The sequence below is a fragment of the Schistocerca serialis genome, chromosome 2, assembly GCF_023864345.2.
Source record: "Schistocerca serialis cubense isolate TAMUIC-IGC-003099 chromosome 2, iqSchSeri2.2, whole genome shotgun sequence".
NCBI lineage: Eukaryota > Metazoa > Arthropoda > Insecta > Orthoptera > Acrididae > Schistocerca > Schistocerca serialis.
The window spans coordinates 332,445,674-332,468,635 of record NC_064639.1 but is presented as its reverse complement, the minus strand read 5'-3'; the positions used below and the strand labels follow the sequence as shown (position 1 = coordinate 332,468,635).

The 22,962-nt window shown below is 42.9% G+C and overlaps 1 protein-coding gene across 2 annotated transcripts in view; it reads left to right on the top strand.

Annotated features, from left to right (window-relative positions):
* LOC126457141 (NADP-dependent malic enzyme-like) overlaps positions 1 to 22,962 on the top strand; it is a 389,633-nt gene that overhangs the window by 240,387 nt on the left and 126,284 nt on the right. The window contains exon 1 of one of the 2 annotated variants that reach the window (XM_050093210.1): positions 8,283 to 8,412. The exons of the other annotated variant lie outside the window; for it this stretch is intronic. Coding sequence (XP_049949167.1) covers positions 8,384 to 8,412 — 29 coding nt within the window. The 5' untranslated portion in view covers positions 8,283 to 8,383. Of the gene's footprint in view, positions 1 to 8,282; positions 8,413 to 22,962 lie in introns of those variants that run through there. 2 annotated transcript variants of the gene reach the window in all.

Genomic DNA, 22,962 nt, shown 5'->3' with positions numbered 1-22,962 from the left:
CATGCCCGAGGGAAGATTCGAACCTGCGATCGTAGCAGTCGCGCCGTTCCGGACCGCGGCCGGCCGGCCGGTTAGTTAGGTTTAAGTAGTTCTAGGTCTAGGGGACTGATGAACTCAGATATTAAGTCCCATAGTGCTTAGCGCCATTGGAACCATTTGAACCATCAACACCACAAATAAAGTACGATGGCCACAGTATTGCAACAAAAGAACATAAAAACTTGAATTTCACTTTACAAGGCCCAGTCACATTAATTTATCCATCTGCGAATTGCGTGAATAATTACCTTTTGCAGCAAGGACGTGCAGAAAGAGCCATTGAGATTCTGGAAGGTACCGACATGGACGTGGAGCCATGCCGCCTCCAGTGTAGTGGTCAGCTGCGCTAGGTTCATCGGTTGAGGATCCATGGCAGCAAAAACGCGATCGAGGTATCCCACACATTCTCGGATGCATTTAAATGCGGGGTTTGGTGGCCAGGGGAGTAAGGTATGCTCACTGTGCTGGGCTTCGAAACACATACTTATACTGCGAGCAGTGCAACTGTCCTGCTGCTAGATATCATTGTGCCCAGCAAAAAGAAACTCCATGCAGGGATCGACCTCGTCCCCAAGAACTGATGCATATTTGTGTTGTGCCTTCCAGAATGCCGAGATCGCCCATGGGATGCCATGAAAATATTCTCCAGACCATAACGCTCCCTCCTCTATCTCGGCCCTTCCGACACTTATTGCAGGGCCGTATATGCCAACGGCCATCTCTCCGATGGTGCACGGAAAGAGATTTACCTGAAAAGACCGCCTGTCGTCACTCAGTAGACTTCCATTTGCGTTATTGACGTGCAAATTCTAGTCTTCGTCGCCGATGGCCAGCAGTCAGTATGGATGTATTAACCAGGTGCCTATTGCGTAGGTCCAGATGCAGCAACGTTCGCTGAAATGTCGTCGAGGAGACACAGTTGGCAGCCACTTGGTTCATCTGGGCGGTCGGTTGCTCAACAGTTGCACGTCTGTTCGCCCGGACACATCCCGACATCCGTCATTCATCCCTGTTCTTTATGGCCTGAGGTGCACCACAGATGCCTTGGTGCCGGTTTTGGATAGCGCCATTTTGCCATTCACGGTATACCTTTAGTCAGCAAATCAGCTTGTTTTCAGCAAGACAATTATCGTTCATGTATTCGTCATGGTCATATGGGCACCACAATGTGCAATGCCACAAGGCACACAACACCATCACCTCCTGAAAACATAGCTGGTAATTTGGATATCAGGAGTCATATTTCTGATTTGTTAATGCCGATGGCTGTTACATGACGTCAGGATCTATGTGAAATTATCTTTCAACGATATACTGCAAGACCGCAGTTACCTGTGCTGTCCTGATATGCCTAAAAGAAGACGATTTCGACGGTTGCTCTAGCCAGCTCGTTCTCCAGATCTCACATCCACTGAAAGTGTGATGGAGTTTCAAAGCGGGCTACTACCATGTTATTGGTGGGAAATTTGCTGCAAGAATCGTGATATTATTTGGTTTAACAAGGCACGACGTGAATGATGGTATGACCGACTACAGAAATGGAGCTACGTAAACAATAACACTATGTGATCAAAAATAATCGGACACCTGGCTGAAAACGACTTAAAAGTCCATGACGTCCTCCATCGGCAATGCTGGAATTCAATATGGAGTTGGCCGACACTTAGCCTTGATGATAGCTTCCACTCTCGCACGCTTACGGTCAATCAGATGCTGGAAGGTTTCTTGGGGAATGGCAGCCCATTCTTCACAGAGTGCTACACTGGTTAGAGGTATCGATGTCGGTCGGTGAGGCCTGGCGCTAAGTCGGCGTTCCAAAACATCCCAAATGTGTTCTATAGGATTCAGGTCAGGGCTCTGTCTAGGTCGGTCCATTACATGGATGTTATTCTCGTGTAACCACTTCGCCACAGGCCGTGCATTATGAACAGGTGCTCGATCGTGCTGAAAGATGCAATCACCATCCCCGAATTGCTCTTCAACAGTGGGAAGCAAGAAGGTGCTTAAAATACCAATGTAGGCCTGTGCTGTGATAGCCCCACGCAAAACAACAAGAGGTGCAAGCCCCCTCCATGAAAAACACCACCGCACCATAACACCACCGCCTCCGTATTTTACTGTTGGCATTACGCACCCTGGCATTCGTCATACCCACACCCTGCCATCGGATCGCCACATTGTGTATCGTGATTCGTCACTCCACACAACTTTTTCCCACTGTTCAATCGCCCATTGTTTACGCTCCTTACACCAAGCGAGGCGTCGTTTGGCGTTTACCGGCGTGATGTGTATCTTATGAGCAGCCGCTTTACCATGAAATCCAAGTTTTCTCACCTCCTGCCTAACTGCCACAGTACTTGTAGTGGATCCTGATGTAGTTTGAAATTCCTGTGTGATGGTCTGGATAGATGTCTGCCCATTACACGTTACGACCCTCTTCAACTGTCGGCAGTATCTGTCAGTCAACAGACGAGGTCGGCCTGTACGCTTTTGTGCTGTACGTGACCCTTCACGTTTCCATTTCACTATCACATCGGAAACAGTGGACCTAGGGATGTTTAGAAGTGTGTAAATCTCGCGTACAGAAGTACGACACAAATGACAGCCAACCACCTGACCGCGTTCGAAGTCCGTGAGTTCCGCGGAACCCCCATTCTGCTCTCTCACGATATCTAATGATTACTGAGATCGTTGATATGGAGTACCTGGCAGCAGCACAACGCACCTAATTTGAAAAACGTATTTTTTGTGGGGTATCCGGATACTTTTGATCACATAGTGTAAATATCTGGAGAAACGATGTTAAACGTCAGAAGGGAGTCCCTCGAGGACTCGAATTACTATACAGGGTGTTAGGTGTATACGTACAGATATCTTCATTGGTGAGTGTGGGCAGTATACTGAACAACATTACATCAGTACTTAGCTCATTTACAGGACTAATAAGTATAGCTATTATGAATAGTATATTTTTAGGTTGGTTAGTACCTCCCCAAGTACATGTGGCAAGAACACCCCATTAATTCTTACTTTTCCGTGGACGGCAGGTCGGGTTTCCAACTATGGACACATGGACGCAAAATGGTTAGTCTAAACTGAAAGGCGTAGTACACTTGGTATTTCAGTTAAGACCGTGCAGAAACCATCAGGTAGTAATTATCTGATGTGTTTGCGGGAAGACTATTAGACGATAAGGAAAAGCAACTAAAAAGCTGAAGTGGGTACATATTAAGGTACCAACGATCATAATACCTGCACTTATACCCCTAACACCCTGTATGTTAACCATTTTCTTCAGCGTTGGGCTCTCCAGTTCTGGAAAGGAAGAAGTCGGAAGACTTTGAGCCGTTTATATTTTTTGTTCGTTCACGTCCAACTAACGATAAAACAACAAATTAGCACTAGTAGCCATTCTTGAACGTAGAATTTTATTATTTCGCTGTGTTAAGTTCGAGGTATTTGTGCTGCAGTAAGGGATGAAAGAACCAGAGGTTGTACAGAGTTTCAGAGAGAGCATAAGGGAACAATTGACAGGAATGGGGGAAAGAAATACAGTAGAAGAAGAATGGGTAGCTTTGAGGGATGAAGTAGTGAAGGCAGCAGAGGATCAAGTAGGTAAAAAGACGAGGGCTAGTAGAAATCCTTAGGTAACAGAATAAATATTGAATTTAATTGATGAAAGGAGAAAATATAAAAATGCAGTAAATGAAGCAGGCAAAAAGGAATAAAAACGTCTCAAAAATGAGATCGACAGGAAGTGCAAAATGACTAAGCAAGGATGGCTAGAGGACAAATGTAAGGATGTAGAGGCTTATCTCACTAGGGGTAAGATAGATACCGCCTACAGGAAAATTAAAGAGACCTTTGGAGATAAGAGATCCACATGTATGAACATCAAGAGCTCAGATGGAAACCCAGTTCTAAGCAAAGAAGGGAAAGCAGAAAGATGGAAGGAGTATATAAAGGGTCTATACAAGGGCGATGTACTTGAGGACAATATTATGGAAATGGAAGAGGATGTAGATGAAGATGAAATGGGAGATAAGATACTGCGTGAAGAATTTGACAGAGCACTGAAAGACCTGAGTCGGAACAAGGCCCCCGGAGTAGACAACATTCCATTGGAACTACTGACGGCCTTGGGAGAGCCAGTCCTGTCAAAACTCTACCATCTGGTGAGCAAGATGTATGAAACAGGCGAAATACCCTCAGACTTCAAGAAGAATATAATAATTCCAATCCCAAAGAAAGCAGGTGTTGACAGATGTGAAAATTATCGAACAATCAGTTTAATAAGCCACAGCTGCAAAATACTAACACGAATTCTTTGCAGACGAGTGGAAAAACTAGTAGAAGCCGACCTCGGGGAAGATCAGTTTGGATTCCGTAGAAACACTGGAACACGTGAGGCAATACTGACCTTACGACTTATCTTAGAAGAAAGGTTAAGGAAAGGCAAACCTACGTTTCTAGCATTTGTAGACTTAGAGAAAGCTTTTGACAATGTCGACTGGAATACTCTCTTTCAAATTCTAAAGGTGGCAGGGGAAAATTCAGGGAGCGAAAGGCTATTTACAAATTTGTACAGAAACCAGATGGCAGTTATAAGAGTCGAGGGACATGAAAGGGAAGCAGTGGTTGGTAAAGGAGTAAGACAGGGTTGTAGCCTCTCCCCGATGTTATTCAAACTGTATATTGAGCAAGCAGTAAAGGAAACAAAAGAAAATTTCGGAGTAGGTATTAAAATCCATGGAGAAGAAATAAAAACTTTGAGGTTCGCCGATGACATTGTAATTCTGTCACAGACAGCAAAGGACTTGGAAGAGCAGTTGAATGGAATGGACAGTGTCTTAAAAGGAGTATATAAGATGAACATCAACAAAAGCAAAACGGGGATAATGGAATGTGGTCGAGTTAAGTCGGGTGATGCTGAGGGAATTAGATTAGGAGATGAGACACTTGGAGTGGTAAAGGAGTTTTGCTATTTGGGGAGCAAAATAACTGATGATGGTCGAAGTAGAGAGGATATAAAATGTAGACTGGCAATGGCAAGGAAAGCGTTTCTGAAGAAGAGAAATTTGTTAACATCGAGTATAGATTTAAGTGTCAGGAAGTCATTTCTGAAAGTATTTGTATGGAGTGTAGCCATGTATGGAAGTGAAACATGGACGATAAATAGTTTGGACAAGAAGAGAATAGAAGCTTTCGAAATGTGGTGCTACAGAAGAATGCTGAAGATTAGATGGGTAGATCACATAACTAATGAGGAAGTATTGAATAGGATTGGGGAGAAGAGAAGTTTGTGGCACAACTTGACCAGAAGAAGGGATCGGTTGGTAGGACATGTTCTGAGGCATCAAGGGATCACCAATTTAGTATTGGAGGGCAGCGTGGAGGGTAAAAATCGTAGAGGGAGACCAAGAGATGAATACACTAAGCAGATTCAGAAGGATGTAGGTTGCAATAGGTACTGGGAGATGAAGAAGCTTGCGCAGGATAGAGTAGCATGGAGAGCTGCATCAAACCAGTCTCAGGACTGAAGACCACAACAACAACAAGGGATGAAATAGTTTCTGTTTCATCGCAGGTGCTACAATCTCTCGGAAAAGAAAGCTTGTTACCCACGCAGATGATAGACATTTGGTAAGCAGAAGAAGTGACAGTTACTACGGCTGCACTAAGTCATGAATAAAAGTCTACTTATAGAACAAAGTAGCTCCGGTGTACTACTCCCACAAAGTAAGTTGGAATTTTTGCGTACAAGCGAGACTTGCACAATGACTTTCACACAACCCACGGGAAGAAATACAGAGGGATTATGCCCATATATCGCAGTGGCCACTTGGTTGGTCCGTCACGTCCTATTCATCGCTGTGGAAATATTCTGTCCAGGAAGCCACGAACTCCAGTGCAGTTGTGCACCATCCTACTGGAAGAGAAATTTGGCTGAAGGGGAAGAAGCTGATGAACAATAAATTGTTCAAGTAGCTCCATACACACGGTTGCTGTTACTTTTTGATCGATGAAGAAAAATGGTCCAACGACGATGTTATTCATCATTGCACACCACGCATTCACCTTTCCGCTATCTCTGACAGGTTCCGGAAACTGTGGAGGTTTCCCGAATCCCATTTGCGATCGTTGTGTCAGTTGACCATCCCACATGTGTGAAAGCTTGTTTAGCCAGAGAAGGCGACATGGTTGGGGTTTTGCGCAAGCCTGTCCAACATTTCTATGGCATATTTGTGGAGAAGCTGTAAGTCGCTCCTCTTCTATGTTTGCACAGTCTTAACTTTGTAAGTGTGCAAGCGAAGTTGTTTGTGCAGTACCTTGTGAACTGTTCAGCAAGGGATGTGTAGCTCTCGTGATGCTCGGCTAACTGATTTTGATGGGCTTCTATGGAAGGTCTCTCTTGTCTCCTATACCATTTCATTACGTGTGCATTTTGTGCCAGAACCTGACTGAATGTTTACACTCTCAGTGATTAGTAACTTTTCATGCAGGGGTTGGACAAAAATATGGAAACAACGCGAAAAATACGTGCTTGAACATAAATGCAGATGGTAGTCAAGTTTGCAGTTAGGACTGTTGTATTTGACCACGAACGTCATCTGTGCGATGTCAGTCCTCAATACGCTGTAAGTGTCAGTCGTGGCCGGAAAAGTGTTCTGTGTAGTTCTGAGTTCATTGTGTGGGATCTAAGTGAATTCGAAGGTGGCAGAGTTTTTATGCTCGTATGGTGGGTAATTGCGTAACTAAGGTATCCGAAGCCTTTGGTGTTTCAAGAGGCACCATACAGAAGATATTTACGGCATATAGGGAAGGCGGAAAACATAATCTGCTAAGTCACAACGAGGACGAAAGTGTATGTTAAGTGATCGCGACAGACCGTTTTTGAAGAAGATTGTGACGAAAAGTAGGAGGACGACAACTGCAAAAGTCACGGAAGAACTTAATCTCGCATCTGCGAACCCTTTCAGCACCAAAACAACACGAACGGAACTTCAGGGGAATTTCAGAGTGAACTGAAATTCCAAAACCGCTCATCAGTGACACAAGTTCCAGTGAACGGAAAACGGTTCGCCAAAGCCATAAAACCTGCATTGTGGGGCAATGGAAGAGATTATTTGGTCAGATGAGTCTTATTGCACACTGTTTACAACTTTTGACTGAGTTTACGTCGCGAGGTTGAAACGTGACGGGGCTTCAGTCACGATTCGGACAGTCATATCATGGTATTCCATGGACTCTATGGTTATTCTGCAAGGTTGCATTGCTGTCAAGGAGTGTGTGATCATTTTGGCTGATCAGGTCCATCCCACGGTACAATGCTTGCTCCCCTTTGGTGATGCTGTGTTCCAAGATTACAGGACCCCTGTCCACAGAGCTTGCCTCATCCAGGACTGGTTTTTTGAGCGTGAGAATGAATTGTTTCATCTCCCCTGACTACCGGAGTCATCGGAGCCTTTGTGGTGTTAGATTCCCTTGAATACCATATAGATCGCATACATATCCATCCCGAGACCAGTGGAAGCTGTTTTGAATGCCAACGGTACTACGCATAGTAACGTGTTGTGATTTTTGTGTTTTCATATTTTTGTTCATCCCCATATACCAAGCCTTAATCGTCTTTACATCTGGTAACCCCCTTTGAAATTTACCTGGGAAATTTCTTTGGACAGCAATGGATGATTTCGTTTCGGCATACTACACCACGCAATAGCCTCTATCTTGAGATATAATCACTTCTGATAGTTATTTTGCGCCTGAAAAAAAATTAATTTACTTTACATACCCCAAACCACAATTATGTATGTATCTTTCACAGCTTCTCTCTCTCTCTCTCTCTCTCTCTCTCTCTCTCTCTCTCTCTCTCTCTTTTCTACCGGCATCTGGAAATCTGGGAGCTCTCGTTTGAACACACTGTACTGCGTGTACAATAGCTGGAGTGGTGTTGTCGACATTGAGTTAGCTTACGAAGTGTATAGCGGATACAGACTGAGATACACAAGTACAGGACATGACGAAATTTCAAACCTCCATGCCACGACCACTGATAAGAAATGAGCTGAGTAGCAAAAATGCAGAAGTAGTGGTCCGAGAATATTGCAGCGACCGTAAAGTGCGCAGCGCGACGCGACGACCCGGGGCTCGCGAGACCTGGTGGACCCTGCGTGGTCTTCACGCTCGCGTCCCGGCCGAGAGAGCTGCAGCACGCGTTCCCTTGACCCGGGACACGGCGCCTGATAATCCCCGGTCAGCCTGCTGCGGTCGCACTATATACAGCCGTGTCACGATCCGCCAGCGCCAGTCCGTCTGCCCCAGGCTTGCACCACACGCAGACATGTTGGAGAAGCTCGGAGCAGTCTTTCAGTAAGTTGTCTTCGATACATGTTTATAAATTTCCGCGCCCTGATAAAGTTCTTCTGTGTATCTGACTGCATCATTGTGTAGGATATTCCAATCATTACACATCTTCATCGTGATGAACACCTTCCAATAGTGATCGAAAAGTTTTCATTCTTTTGTTCCGCATTGCAGTATCCCACAAAGAAGAATTTGATCCAGAACTGTCTATTGTAATATGCGTAACGACACACTCTAGAACATTATATGTGTGCACTTCACTAGAAACTCATCGTCTTTCACCTTGATAACCAAGATTGTCCGCATAAAAGTACTGAGCGGGGTAGCGCAGTGCTTTGCGTAAAGGACTCGCATTCGCGAGGACGGCAGTTTAAACCCCCGTCTGGCCATCCTGTTTTAGGATTTCCGTGATTTCCCTAAATCGCTTAAGGGAAATGCCAGGATGGTTCCTTCGAATGGGCGCGGCCGTTTCCCTTCTCCATCGTTCCCTAAACCGAGCTCGTGCTCCGTCTCTAGTGATCTCTTTGTCGACGAGACGTTGAACTTCTCCTTCGCATAAAATTGGAACAAATCAGGATGAGCGATAAATAGGGAAGTCTTGACTATGGTTAATCTTAAGATTTATTTATTTATTTATTCATTTTGCCTCCAGCAACTGTTCGACATTTAAGCAGCTAATAAGTACGTGTATCAGTTGACATAATACCTCTCTATCAAGCACGTGAGTCGACAGAGATAGTATGAAATTAATGAAAACTTCCGTTTAACAAAGGGCCTTCTGACCTGATAAAAGTGCGTATATGATGTCAGGAGGAAAGGTACATCCTTTGAGGGGTGATAGTATTAGTGATTCTGACCAAAGGCTTCATTTGTGCAGATGCCCTATTCCGAATGCTTCCGAGATATTATTCAATCATTGTCATTGGTTAAAACGTACCACAGTGGTCTAGAGGAAGTGGAGACCAACAGTTTCACACAGAAAACTTGTGGCCTATCACGTCGGGAAGCTACCTCAAATTGACCTACAAGAACTACCTGCGCTACAGAGCGAGTGCGTCGCGCGAGATTTTCAGTATTCTCGCGCTCTCTTCGGGCAGACTATTAGTCCTAGAGAAAAAATGAATAGGACCTTTTTGTAGGAAATTTAATGTAGTTTAATTTTGTACTGGGATACGTTTCCGCTGTACAGTGCGATTTTCGAGACATTAAAGGAAAACGTATAAAAATGATATTTAATGTGTTCAGTCTCGGAAATCATTCGAAATAAGACATACGCCCATATGAATTTTTTTGTTCAGAATCACTGATACTGTCACCCCTCAAGGTATGTACCTTTCCTCCTGACTCACCCTGCATATGATTTCATTTATAGTTGCTACTCTCTGAGCAACTGTACTATGGTAGATATATCAGAATAAAATTCAGTCGTCAGTTGCACAGTTATTTTTAATTTGTTTTACCGGTTTAGGTACATATATCTGTCATCTTCAGAAGTCTACAAAATTTGAGATAATATAAACCATAAGAACTTGGCCATAGATTTATGTGAAGTATAAAAAGTGTGTAACAAAAACTTACTTATTATTGGTTTAGCAGATGTCAATATCTTCTTCACGGAAGTACAATGGCATAACATGGCAAAATCGTACGTATTACATGTGATAATTATAGCCACAGATTGCTAATTTACAGTAAAGGTAATACACTTCTTATACATTACATAAATGTGTGGGAAGGCTATTATGATCTATATTATTCCAAATTTTGTGGGCCTCTGAAGATGACAGATTAATCTGTCGAAACTGTAAAGCAAAACAAAAATAACTGTGCAGCTGAAGACTGTATTTCATTCTGAAATGTAAAAGTAAATTTGATTATATAATACGAAAACTGAAGATGAATGATAAGCACAGTTTGGAAATTGTGAAATTGTGGTATACATAGCTCAAGAATCAACGACATTAATCTTTCCGTTTAGTTTAGCAGGAGATACTGTTATTTTATAATGATCTCCTTCGCGTAGGATACTATCTTAGAGAAGTCGTATTTACTGGTGCTGCTTTCTGATTTTGTCTGGTGGAGATGGGATTGCCGTATTTCAGTTTGTGAACACCATACAAGAAAGAAGCATTACACGTAAGTCGAGGCGCTACTATTACGCATTCTTCTTAACTTTACGTTTGAATAAATAGGTGGGCTTTCAATATAAATACCTCCTTCCGCGTACTTTATCTGCATTAATCAAATCCTACATATTCTACAGTTGTAGAGAAATTTGCTGATGAATCTCCTGCATTTGCCTGAAGACGTCGCAGTTCTCCAGAAGCAAGGAAAATATAATTTGATGGAACTATCCCAAACATTGCCGTGCGGAGCGGAGAGTCCGCCCCCAGAAATTTATGAGTACTGGAATGCATCACACGTAAGAAAAAATACCTAAGAAAAAGGTTACTTTCACACGATGTGTCACTGCCAAGTAACGTAGCTCTATGAAACCTGGACCCTACATAGAAAGATCGGCTACAGTATATTACAGAAGGGAACTGAAAGAAAGACGCAATGAGACGAACAAAATATATGACACTTTTATTCAAAGAAAGTAATTAAACTGAAGGCACCCCAATTATAATGTTTCCCTGGACATTACAAAACACGGAATATGGTTCTTAACAGGGCGTGTGTTCACCACGGACAGCAATCCATGTTGCGCAGCGTGCTCCAATGCTGGCCAAAAGGCTTGTAAGGAGTCCTTGAGGTAGGCCGTTCCATACCTCCACCAGCGCGACTGACAACTGGTCTATAGTCGTTTATGCATTGGACGTGCTGCAGTACATCTCTGCAACGCATCCGCAAGTGCTCGATGCGATTTAAGCCGGAGGAATGGACAGACTACTCTATTCGACTAATATCCTCTCGTTCCAAGAGCTGTATCATCTGCGCTGTTCGGTGCAATCGCGCGTTGTCAACCATAAAAATTAAGTTAGGGCCGAATACATCCCTGAAGAAACGCACATGGGGAAGGAGAAAAGCATCGAAACAACTGACTGGTGAATGAACCCTGTACAAAGATTTGGAGGCCAGTACTCCCATGTAACATTGTGTCTCCCCATACCATAACACATGTACAGCCAAAACGATCATTTTAGGCAATGTCCCTTGGGACATTATATGTTTCCACCTCCCTCTGTATGAGGGCACGTCCAGAATTACTACTCGCACTGCAACTGCTCTCATCCGAGAAGAGTACGGGACCCCACTTCTCATTGGTCCACCTCCAGCTCTTGGCACCAACAAACAGTGCCACTATGGAGCGTGAGATTGTGTGCCTTGCAGTCCTGTTAGATGCGGTTGCAGTTGCACCTGCTATTTGACGCGGTTACCTTTTTCCCTGTTGCACAATTTAGCGGTCAGCTGTTGCTGTACCTGACCGTGGTCTACCATCTGCTCTCCTTCAGACAGCACTGCATGTAATTAATAACGCTCCCTATGTACGTAAAGCGCCGGCCGCGGTGGTCTAGCGATTCTAGGCGCGCAGTCCGGAACCGCGCGACCGCTACGGTCGCAAGTTCGAATCCTGCCTCGGGCATGGATGTTTGTGATGTCCTTAGGTTAGTTAGGTTTAAGTAGTTCTAAGTTCTAGGGGACTGATGACCACAGTAGTTAAGTCCCATAGTGCTCAGAGCCATTTGAACCATTTTTATTTTTTTTTGTACGTAAAACAAAGCTGTAAGCAATACTGAACTGCTGGGCTACATTCGTCACACTAAGTCCTCCTTCCAGTTTTCCAATGATTTTCACCCATATGAAGTCATCCAATCGTTGTCTCTGGGCCATGTTCCAATGAAGAACACCACCATAGCACATCATAACTACTCGCTAATTGACAAACTGCCCAATGGCTTCTGTCTCGGGTTTTTGTGCCGACGTTCATCTGATGATTTTACTGACTGTCAGAGCTTCACCCTCCAATACCGGTGGTGAACTGGAGCCGAGTTCGCGGCCGCAGACTATATGTACCTGGTGCACCAACGTCCGAGGGCTTCTCCGCGGTCATTTCCGGTGGGGTTCTCCTCTTGCTACCTGCGACGGTCGTTCGCTGCAGTACGGGAAGCCAGGATCCGTTTACCTTAAGGCTTTCCTCTTTCTTGTTAAAGCTGTGCGCGTGTTTTTGTATTTCTACAGCTTCTCTGAACAAGCGGATGTGATAGTGCTTCCCTACAATAAGAACTTCCGTGACGGCGAATTTTATTAAGTGGTCGGTCTCACTCAATGCGTGCTCTGCCACGGCCGATTTCTTCACCTGTCCCAACCTGCAATGTCACTTATGTTATCTGATCCTGGTGTTAACTGATCGTCCAGTCATTCCGACATAAACTTTTCCCCATGTGCATGGTATACGGTATTTCCCAGCGGGAAAAGTTTATGTCGGAATGACTGGACGACCAATCAACACCAGGATCAAAGAACGTAAGCGACATTGCAGTTTGGGACAGGTGGAGAAATCGGCCGTGGCAGAGCACGCATTGAGTGAGACCGACCACGTAATAAACTTCGCTGACACGGAAGTTCTGGCTGTAGGGAAGCACTATCACATCCGCTTGTTCAGAGAAGTTGTAGAAATACAAAAACACGCGAATAGCTTCAACAAGAAAGAGGAAAGCCTTAAGGTAAACGGATCCTGGCTTCCCGTACTGCAGCGAACGACCGTCGCAGGTAGCAAGAGGAGAACCGCGCCGGAAATGACCGTGGAGAAGCCCTCGGACGTTGGCACGCCAGGTACATATAGTCTGCGGCCGCGAGCTCGGCTCCAGTTCACCACCGGAAATGGAGGGTGAAGCTTTGACAATGCCAGCCACTAGGGCTGGCGAAATGTCAGTAAAATCATCAGATGAACATCGGCCGAAGAACCCGAGACAGAAGCCACTAGGCAGTTTGTCAACAATTGGCCAAGAAAGCCTAAACAATTTTGTACTCGCTGATTGACACACACTGTTTTTTCCCATTGCTTCAACTGCCACATGCTACTGGCGCTATAGTCTCGCTGACCTCAGGCCATCTGGACGTTCAGCTTTCTTTGCACGACTGGGTGACATCTGTTAACATGTTCCCGCATTATTATTATGTTACTTTATCTAGCTCTAACTTAAGTTTTGCAGAGCAATATATAACAAAATTAACCATAAAGATTTTCTTGTTCGTCACTGAGTCCTGATCAAAAGATGGTTAATGGTGATCTTTAGGGCGTTCAACCAAACTGTTGGTTCCGTTTTTGTGCAGAGTATTTCGACGACCGACCCACTAGTCTTCTTCAGGTGTTCTGAGCTCTGTTATTGTGGTTTAAGTCCAGGTGACGAGTATGCATAACCACGCTGCCCTGCGAGGGCCCAAAAAGTCCACTTGGCCCGTCGTTGAATACTGCACATAATCCATAACTCGGTCGAAGATCTGAAAGCGTACCACTACTCAGTCACGCAGAGAAAACCTGAGAGATCACGACAAATGGTTGCATACCTCTACAAGGAATTTTTTGTCTTAAGTCATTAAAAAAGACGTATGTTGTCAAAACAAATTCTTTATAGTAACATAGCTGTTTAAAACAACGTCCTAATCAGTAGTATATCCTTAGGGACCCACGTTAATTAGGTCACAGTGACTACGAGCGACAGCCACGGCAGAAGTCAGATGATCAGCTGGTCGTTTGGCAGATGTCAACAGGCTTCACGCACTGGCCGCCCGGAGCGCTGTGTAACCCCTTCTCCTTGCTGCGGCGCGGAGTTCCGTGACTTTAATATTGTCGGTGTGTTTTCCTTTTCTTATTTATTCGTTCGCTTGGTTATTCAGCAAAAAGACTTGATTGGATACTCTTTTTTTTATATGCGAGTACATCGACGTTTCTGGTTATCACGTTGAATGTGAACGCATGCTATTTAACGAAATAGGGTGTTACTCCAAGATACACATTCGTTCGCATCAAATTCTCGCTGTGACTAGAACACAATATCGAGTTCGCAAGTCCAGCAACTCGCAGATTTGCGACAAGTTAATACCATTGTTCAGTGTAGCTACTGGCGAGACATTAAACTGAAATTTAAAAAAAAAGCGTATAGTTCTGACCAAACAAACACTAAAACGAGAAATTAACGATTCTGGAAACAGCTTATTGTGTTATGGTACAGCACAGGCATATCTTTTTGGCGGTCATAACGACGTGTAAAGAAGGGAGATTAGGGCTTACATTTCTTTCGACAGCGACGATAATGACATCCACAAACAGGGAACATCAAAAAATTCTATTTGTTCACTTAACCCTGAAAAAGGCGTTTAACGTCTGTGACTGAAATTACTCGTACGCTATAAACACATTTTCATAATTTGTGGCACAAGCGCCCGTTGTTTGCGCACATTATGCTGTTTTCTTTAATACCCACGGACCACTGGAGAACGAAGACATGAACAGCATTTCTGTGTAGTTGTTGCACAGAATAGCAGTGACGACAGACACACCGTCATTATCAAAGAATGTGTATCACTTTCAGACCCAAGCCAAAGATAATTACGGTACATAGTTACCACTGACAGTTATCATTCGGAGTTTTTCGTGGGACAGCAGCAGTCCATTCAGAGTTTTTTGCGTAACAGCAGCAGCCAAATATTTTAAAAGTTTCTTATAAGCTTCGTATACAGCGTTTACATGGAGGGAGACAAATACAAGATGATGTACGTATTACCGAACCCTCATTTTTTTGCGGTACATTACGATTTTTTTTATTATTTTCGATAATTGTGAAAGATACGTCGGTAATTTTGGCAACTAATGTTAAATTAGACATACATCAGGTGAAACGTAGATGTTCTTCTCCTTTTTCTGAAAATAATTCGTAGGTTTGCCCTATTTTGCGAAGGTAGAAAGTAAGTAATTCTATAACCCATGAATAATTTGCGTAGTTTCTTTCTAAATAATGTGGAAGAATCACTCTACAGGTTACGTATCCAGGATTTCTGTGTATGTGTGGCTACAAGCTGCCCATTCACAGAGTATTAAATATAACAATGGTTTACATTAATAGCAAAATTAACACTTTACTCTTTGGACACTGCTCATGGTCTGACATACATGTTACAATTAAGCAACAAAAATAACCTTTTAGTTATTTCATGCCACAATGGATACTAGTGAAATTAATAAACTTTTTTAAATAATGATATTTATTACCCCTTTTACCATTTTGTACAGTGTAACTTTGTCTGAATTTTATATACAAACAATGAAAATTTTATGTTCTAAGTCATATCTCATCACTAAAAATAGGTCTCTCTCTCTCTCTCTCTCTCTCTCTCTCTCTCACACAGACACACAGACACACACACACACACACACACACACACACACACACACATATTTACAATTATTGTTGATTTTCGCCAAGATTATCTCAATAATTTTCTGGGTGCCCAACTGCGGTTTGATCGTCTTTATCTTTTTGTTGTTCTTAACCTGCAGCATCTTCACTCATCTTTACTGTTTCAGTCCCCTACTAAGTTTGTGTCATCCGTTTTTCCTTAGCAGTCTCTTCCTATTGTTCGCGGTATAGGCTGTAATGTTGAAAATTGTCCCTTGCTCTCTTCCACATTTCAGCAACCACCCAAATACAAACTTCCTGCCTCATTCTTATGTCTTTCTCTTCTTTTTTCACTTCATGTTTTCATTATATCTAGTGCTGAGACATAATTTGAATAGTTGAGCCGATATTTAGCTGTTTCGGTAGTAGTTATGCCTGGTTTGCGATATATACTCTGTAGCACAGATACTATCGTTCTTCATGATCACTGGTTAAGTAATGCAGGGGATATTGTACTAACCGTGTCTAGGTATTTTTCTTGGTTACGGCAAAGTAGTTTTCATCTAATGGTAGCACTGAATTGGTTTATGATAATCAATTGCCCTGGCTCATTCGAATAATATTGATAACTATTGCTATACGGCATTGTAGATAAAACCAAACGCTATTTGATAATCGCTGACAACTTGTAATTAATCGTTTGGTAATTAACTAAATCCAAGACATTTCTTTGTAGGTATGTTCGTTCATGTTAGGTAAATTTATTTTGGGCTTCCAGCAGAAAACTGCTAGCATCAGTTATTTACGTACTACAAAGCAGAACTCCCTCCTTTGTTACACCACGGTGACAAAGGTCATGGGAAATCTTCTAATATCGTGTCGGACCTGAACCTGCCCGGCGTAGTGCAGCAAATCGACGTGCTGTGGACTTAACAAGTCGTTGGAAGTCCCTTTTAGGAATGCTGAGCCATGCACATGCCTTTTTAGTCGTTCATAACGGCGAAAGTGTTGCCGGTGCAGGATTTTGTGCACGAACTGTACTCTCGATAATGTACCACAAATGATCGATGGGATAAATTTCTGGCGATCTGTGTAGGCAAATCATTCGCTCAAATTGTCAGAATGTTATTCAAATCAGTCGCGATCAGTTGTGGCCCAGTGACTTGACACATTTTCGCCCATTAAAATTCCATCGCTGTTTCGGAACATGAAGAGCATGAATGGCTGTAAATAGTCTCCGAGTAGCCGGACATAACCATTTCTAGTTAATGATCGGTTCAGTAGCATCAGAGGAACCAGTCTATTCCATGTAAACATAGCCCACACCATTATGGTGCCAGGATCTGCCTGCACAGTGTCTTGTTGACAACTTGGGTCAGTGGCTTCATGGAGTCTGCGCCACACTCGAACCCTACCATCAGCTCACCAACTGAAGTTGGGACTTATCTGACCGGGCCACGGTTTTCCAGTTGTCTAGGGACCTACCGATAGCCAGCCGGGGTGGCCGAGCGGCTAAAGGCGCTACAGTCTGGAACCGCACGACCGCTACGGTCGCAGGTTCGAATCCTGCCTCGGACATGGATGTGTGTGATGTCCTTAGGTTAGTTAGGTTTAAGTAGTTCTAGGTTCTAGGGGACTTATGACCACAGCAGTTGAGTCCCATAGTGCTCAGAGCCATTTGAACCATTTGAACCTACCGATATGGTCATGTGCCCAGGAGAGGCGGTGTAGTCGATGTCGTGCTGTTAGCAAAGGCACTCGCGTCAACCGTCTGCTGCCGTAACCCACTAACGCCAAATTTCGCCGCACTGTCCTTACGGATACGTTCTTGCTACGTCACACATTGACTTCTGCGGTTATTTCACGCAGTGTTGCTTGTCTGTTAGCACTGACAAATTTACGCAAACGCAGCTGCTTTTAGTTAATATGTGCATCGACCACTGCGTTGTTCGTGTGAAAGTTAATGCCTGAATTTTTGTATTCTCACTACACTTTTGAAAGTGCGGGTCTCGGAATAGTGAATGCCCTAATGATATCCGAAATGGCATATCCCATGCATCTAACTCCAACTGGTCTGTTAATTCCCGTCGCGCGGCCATAATCACGTCGGAAACTTTTTCACACGAATCACCCGAGTACAAATAACATCTCCGCCAGTGTACTGCCCTTTTACGCGATACTACCACCAACTATATATGTGCATATTGCTCTCCCATGACTTTTGTGTCCTGAGTGTAGAGCACAAGTTCATGTCAGTATCCCGCAGCATTACAGTTCCTTTGCTTACATATAACACCATGTCTCTACCGAATATCGTTTCAAGAGCGTCTTTAAAACCGTAAAATTTAGTAGGCGATCATTACAGTTTTATAAAACTGTCTTAGAGTTATCAATGAATGCACCATAAAGATCACCAGCCCCTGTGTTAGTCGGATCACGGAACCAGACACTGTGCTATAGGAATGAAGAGTACAAGTCTCTAGGTGTTGACGTATCTATCTCTACATCTACAACCATTCCCTGCAAAACCATGCAAAGTGAATGACAAAAAGTACTTTCCGTTGTACCAACTTTTAGGACTTCGTCTGCGTATGGGGCGCAAGAAGGATAACTGCCTAAAAGGCTCTGTGTCCACTATAATCAGTCTAATCTTGCGATACATAGGAGGAGTGTAGACTTATAGGTTCATCACGTGATGCTGGTCCTTGAAACATTGTGAGTAGCGCTTTGCGGGATAATTGGTGTCTATCTTCAAGCTTATGCCAGCTCAGATTTTCCAACATCCCGCGACTCTGTGCCATGGGCCAAACAGACCTGTGACATTACGTAATGTCCTTCGTTGTATACGTCGGTGTCCCCCCATTGTCCTATTTTGTACGGGTCGCACACGTCTCAGCAATATAATGAGTCTCACGAGTGTTCCGAAAGCAATCTGCTTCGTATACTGATTGCATTTTCCCAGTATCCTACCAGTGAAACGAAGTCTTCTTCTGCTTTAGCTACTGCTGAATCTACATGATCATTCCATTTCATATTTCTACAGTTTGTTACTCCCCGATATTTGTATGAAATGGTGGATTCCATTTCTACCTCACTCATATTGAAGTCGTAAACTCTTAAGTTTTTCTTCGTTCTGAGAAGTGCAAATGTTATATTTCTGGATATTTAAAACAAGTCGCCAATCTTTTCAGCATTTTGAAATCCTATCAAGATATGCAGGGATGATTATGCAGCCTTTTTAAGTAGTACTTCATTTCAGATAACTGTAGCACATGTAAAAATTGTGACGTTACTATCGCTGTTGTCTCTAAGGTCGTTTATAAACAATATGGCACACCCGAAATTATAGCGGCCGATGACTTTCCATCCAATATAACTTTTTGCGTCCTCGTTACCAAGAAGCCCTCTATCTAGTCACAAATTTTGGTTGGTTACAAATATAATCGCATTCCGTTAACAAGCATTCGGGTGGCAGAAGGTCAACGCTTTTAGGAAAACTAGAAATATTGCATCTACGTGACTTCCTTGATCTATCGCTTTCAGGATGTCGTGCGAGAGGAGCGTGTGTTGGGTTTCGCGTAGCTGGTGTATCTGCAATACATGCTGTATGGAATGGAATATATTCAAACTACTTCCTTATGTTTGAGGTCAGAACATTTTAAGATTCTGCAACAGATGGACGTTAAAGGTATAGGATGGTAGCTTTGTGGACCCATTTTGAGAGTCCCACCCCCCTCTTATAGACCGGTGTGATCTGCACTTTGTTACAACTACCGGGAAAAGATTTTCATTCGTGGGATATACGATACTAAAAGAGGGGTTAACTCAGGCGCAAATTCTTTACAGAGTCCGACAGGGATTCCATAGGGCCCCGGATTTTTGTTCAATTGTATCGATTTCAGCTGTTTATCAACGCCGTTGGTACTCATCTTTGCGAGAATTGGACTCGGGCAGTACATCTAGACTTTGAGAAGGAATAGTTGTATCAGGTTCCCAATTTTCAGCAAGACGATAAAATTTCTTTCTCTGTTGGGATATTTCAAGAAAAATAACAGTTTCAGTCCGATTATTTCAGATTTAATTCAAATTTTTGTGCACCCAATGAGCCGGATAAGATCAGGAAAACTACCAGTTTTTAGAGGCATACGACTATTGTGAAGAAACTTACAGACTAACTAAGTTTGGAAATTGTGTGTAATTTACATAATCGAGAAGCTGCTCACAAGTCAGTAGGGCTTTACACTGATGTGAAACACGACAGGTTTCTAAGAATTTTCACACACAAGGTGATTGACCTTACCTTTGATCTTGAATATCTGAAAACACCCTCATTCAGTTTTTTTTAAATGCACCGTATTGTTCGAGTGACTCAATACAAACAGGATTAATATCAAGATGGCATACCAAAGGCGTCGTGTCAAAAAAATTGTTTTGTCATCGTCAGTGCGCTATCAGAATGCGGAAGGTCGCACAAAAATGTGGAACACAATATATTGAAAAGTGCAATTCATAAGTAGTCTTGTACAAAAATATGATTTATATCATTCTAGTCGTATTACGAACCATTTACGGTGCATCTTCAATGAAAAGGGAACGAAAAGTGTTTACAACTTATCTGAAAAGTCTCCAATTAAATTGCTAACGTTCACTAGGTCTGATGCAGGGAGAGTGTAGGGCTATGTCTTTGCTGTTGGTGTCACTTGATCTAGTCTTGTGAGACATTTTCTTACAACACAAGGGTATGGTTTGACAGGAAGCGCAAGTGATGGAGATGCAAGAATCTGGCCTGTACTTCATGAATTTCTTCATAAGTTTGTAAGACATGCAATCCACCAATGACTGCCGTACATAGAGGCAAGATATTCGTGTATGCCTGTTAACAGTATTTTATTCACCACAGCGGCCATTGTCTCTTCTGCTCACTAAAGAATTGGAATATGTCTATGTGTTTACTACACCTTTGTTAATTCGTATTATCAAAGAATCTTATGGGTACCTGGAGTCGTCCTTGCATTATTTGAAACGTTGCTTTGTCTTGGAAATGTCTTCACAAGTTTTGGGAGCCGATGTGTAGCGGAAGACACATAAGGGAATATGTTATTTGTACCACTGAAACAACTGTCGCGCTGTCAAAATATGATTTTCAGACAGTCGCTTGAGGCTGGCCAGTCACCGCAATCCCATCCCAAGGACCTTTACCATGCGCAAAAAATGTCATTCTGCTGTAACATCAAAATCTTCCTGACAGTAGGACCGATCCATGATATTTTTTCTGTTCTTGTATTGGGCAGCACATACATCCGAAAAGTAATGAATGTGCTTTGGAGTTCGAAAGTGGCATTTTAAGAAACTCATGAAATTGTTCTAAAAAAATACATACACACTGAATCATGATGAGAACAGACATTTCCACAAATAACGCATGGTGTATTTCATTATTTTTCGTGTCTCTGTGGTCAGCTACAAATGGCTGAATTATGGCTGTGAATTATTCCAGTGGAATACCTGTACTTTATCTTAAATGATGGAGGAGTAATTCTCTGCAAAATCACAAACAGTAAGAGGTTCATTTACTTCTTTAGTAATTTTAAAGCGCTGTGACACCTGCTTGATAAATAAGTGTGTTAGGAGCTATTGTAAACTTGATGCAAACACGTCGTCGAAAACAGTTGCTGATTCTGTTATAGTCTCTAGAACTACCCTGTCTGTAGTTAAGCAACACATATAGTCTATGTAATGTCATCAGTACTATTCGTACCAAACATTCAAATAGATAATCAGCCAGTCTTGTCACACCTGAACATTAGAGGCATGCAACGAAGAAATATACTGAAAGTGCGAGATTGCATGTAACAAATGTTACACAGTGTTTCTATGATGGTAGTGTGTGTTCTTCGCACTTTGTTAGTTCCTTCAGTTTACATCCTTCAACCATAACTTAAATTCTGATATGCAACACACACTCAGTCAACATCAGCCACACTGGCATTGGTAACAACACTTTGCTTTTGCTGCAATTCACAAAATTCTGAGACTCCAATAATACATCTGCATATATATCTTCGAAATATGCATCCAGTTCCTTAAAACTGTGCAGCACTAACTGCTTCTGCTTATGTACTTTTCTTTCATAGTCTCATAGTGTTTTCTTCCTGGCGTGACACGGGTCTCATTATGATCACAGTAGAAATCATTTATACGCTGGACTGTTTTCTCATGCCGCGCGGGATTAGCCGAGCGGTCAAGGCGCTGCAGTCATGGACTGTGCGGCTGGTCCCGGCGGAGGTTCGAATCCTCCCTCGAGCATGCGTGTGTGTGTTTGTCCTTAGAATAGTTTAGGTTAAGCAATGTGTAAGCTTAGGGACTGATGACCTCAGCAGTTAAGTCCCATAAGATTTCACATACATTTGAAGCCGGCCGGTGTAGCCGAGTGGTTCTAGCCGCTTCAGTCTGGAACTGCGCGTCCGCTACGATCGCAGGTTCGAATACTGCCTCGGGCATGGATGTGTGTGATGTCCTTAGATTAGTTAGGTTTAAGTAGTTCTAAGTTCTAGGGGACTGATGACCCCAGATGTTAAGTCCCATAGTGCTCAGAACCATTTGAACCAATTTGTTTTCTCATACAGTGTCTTTGCTGGCTTTGGATTTGGCTCTCTGCTACTGCGAGCTATTTTGCTGTCTGTACCATGCACTCTAAAGTTTCCTTGCACTCCAGCTCTTTGAAATTACACTCAAAATATATACTTCGTCGTGGATACTGTCTGAATTGTGAAACTTCTCTTTTGGAGTGGGCTATGATTACTCTTTCTCAATTTTTTTCACACTCTTCTTTTTGCTCTTTTGCCACTTAAGTACACTCTAACACTGAGATAACCTTCTTCAAATTTTGCTTGGTAAACCTTTTCTCACGCTAAAGCATCTTTTTCATCACAGGAGATTGACCTAAATTGTGAAGGCTAGTATTTAAAGACTCCAGTGCCGGATCAGATGCTATTTCATCTTCACTTACATCTTATGTGGAAGCACAGCTGAGCAACACCTGTAGAGGTAGACAGGATTTGTCATATTGGACTTCAACATTTGCTGCAAATTTTTCTACCACTACTGAACATTCCTCACATTTATCAGTGCTCCTGCATGACCTTCTTCTTACAAGGGCTGTAGCAATACAATTTTAATTTGAGATCAATTTTTTTTTTTCAAACTACTACTAAAG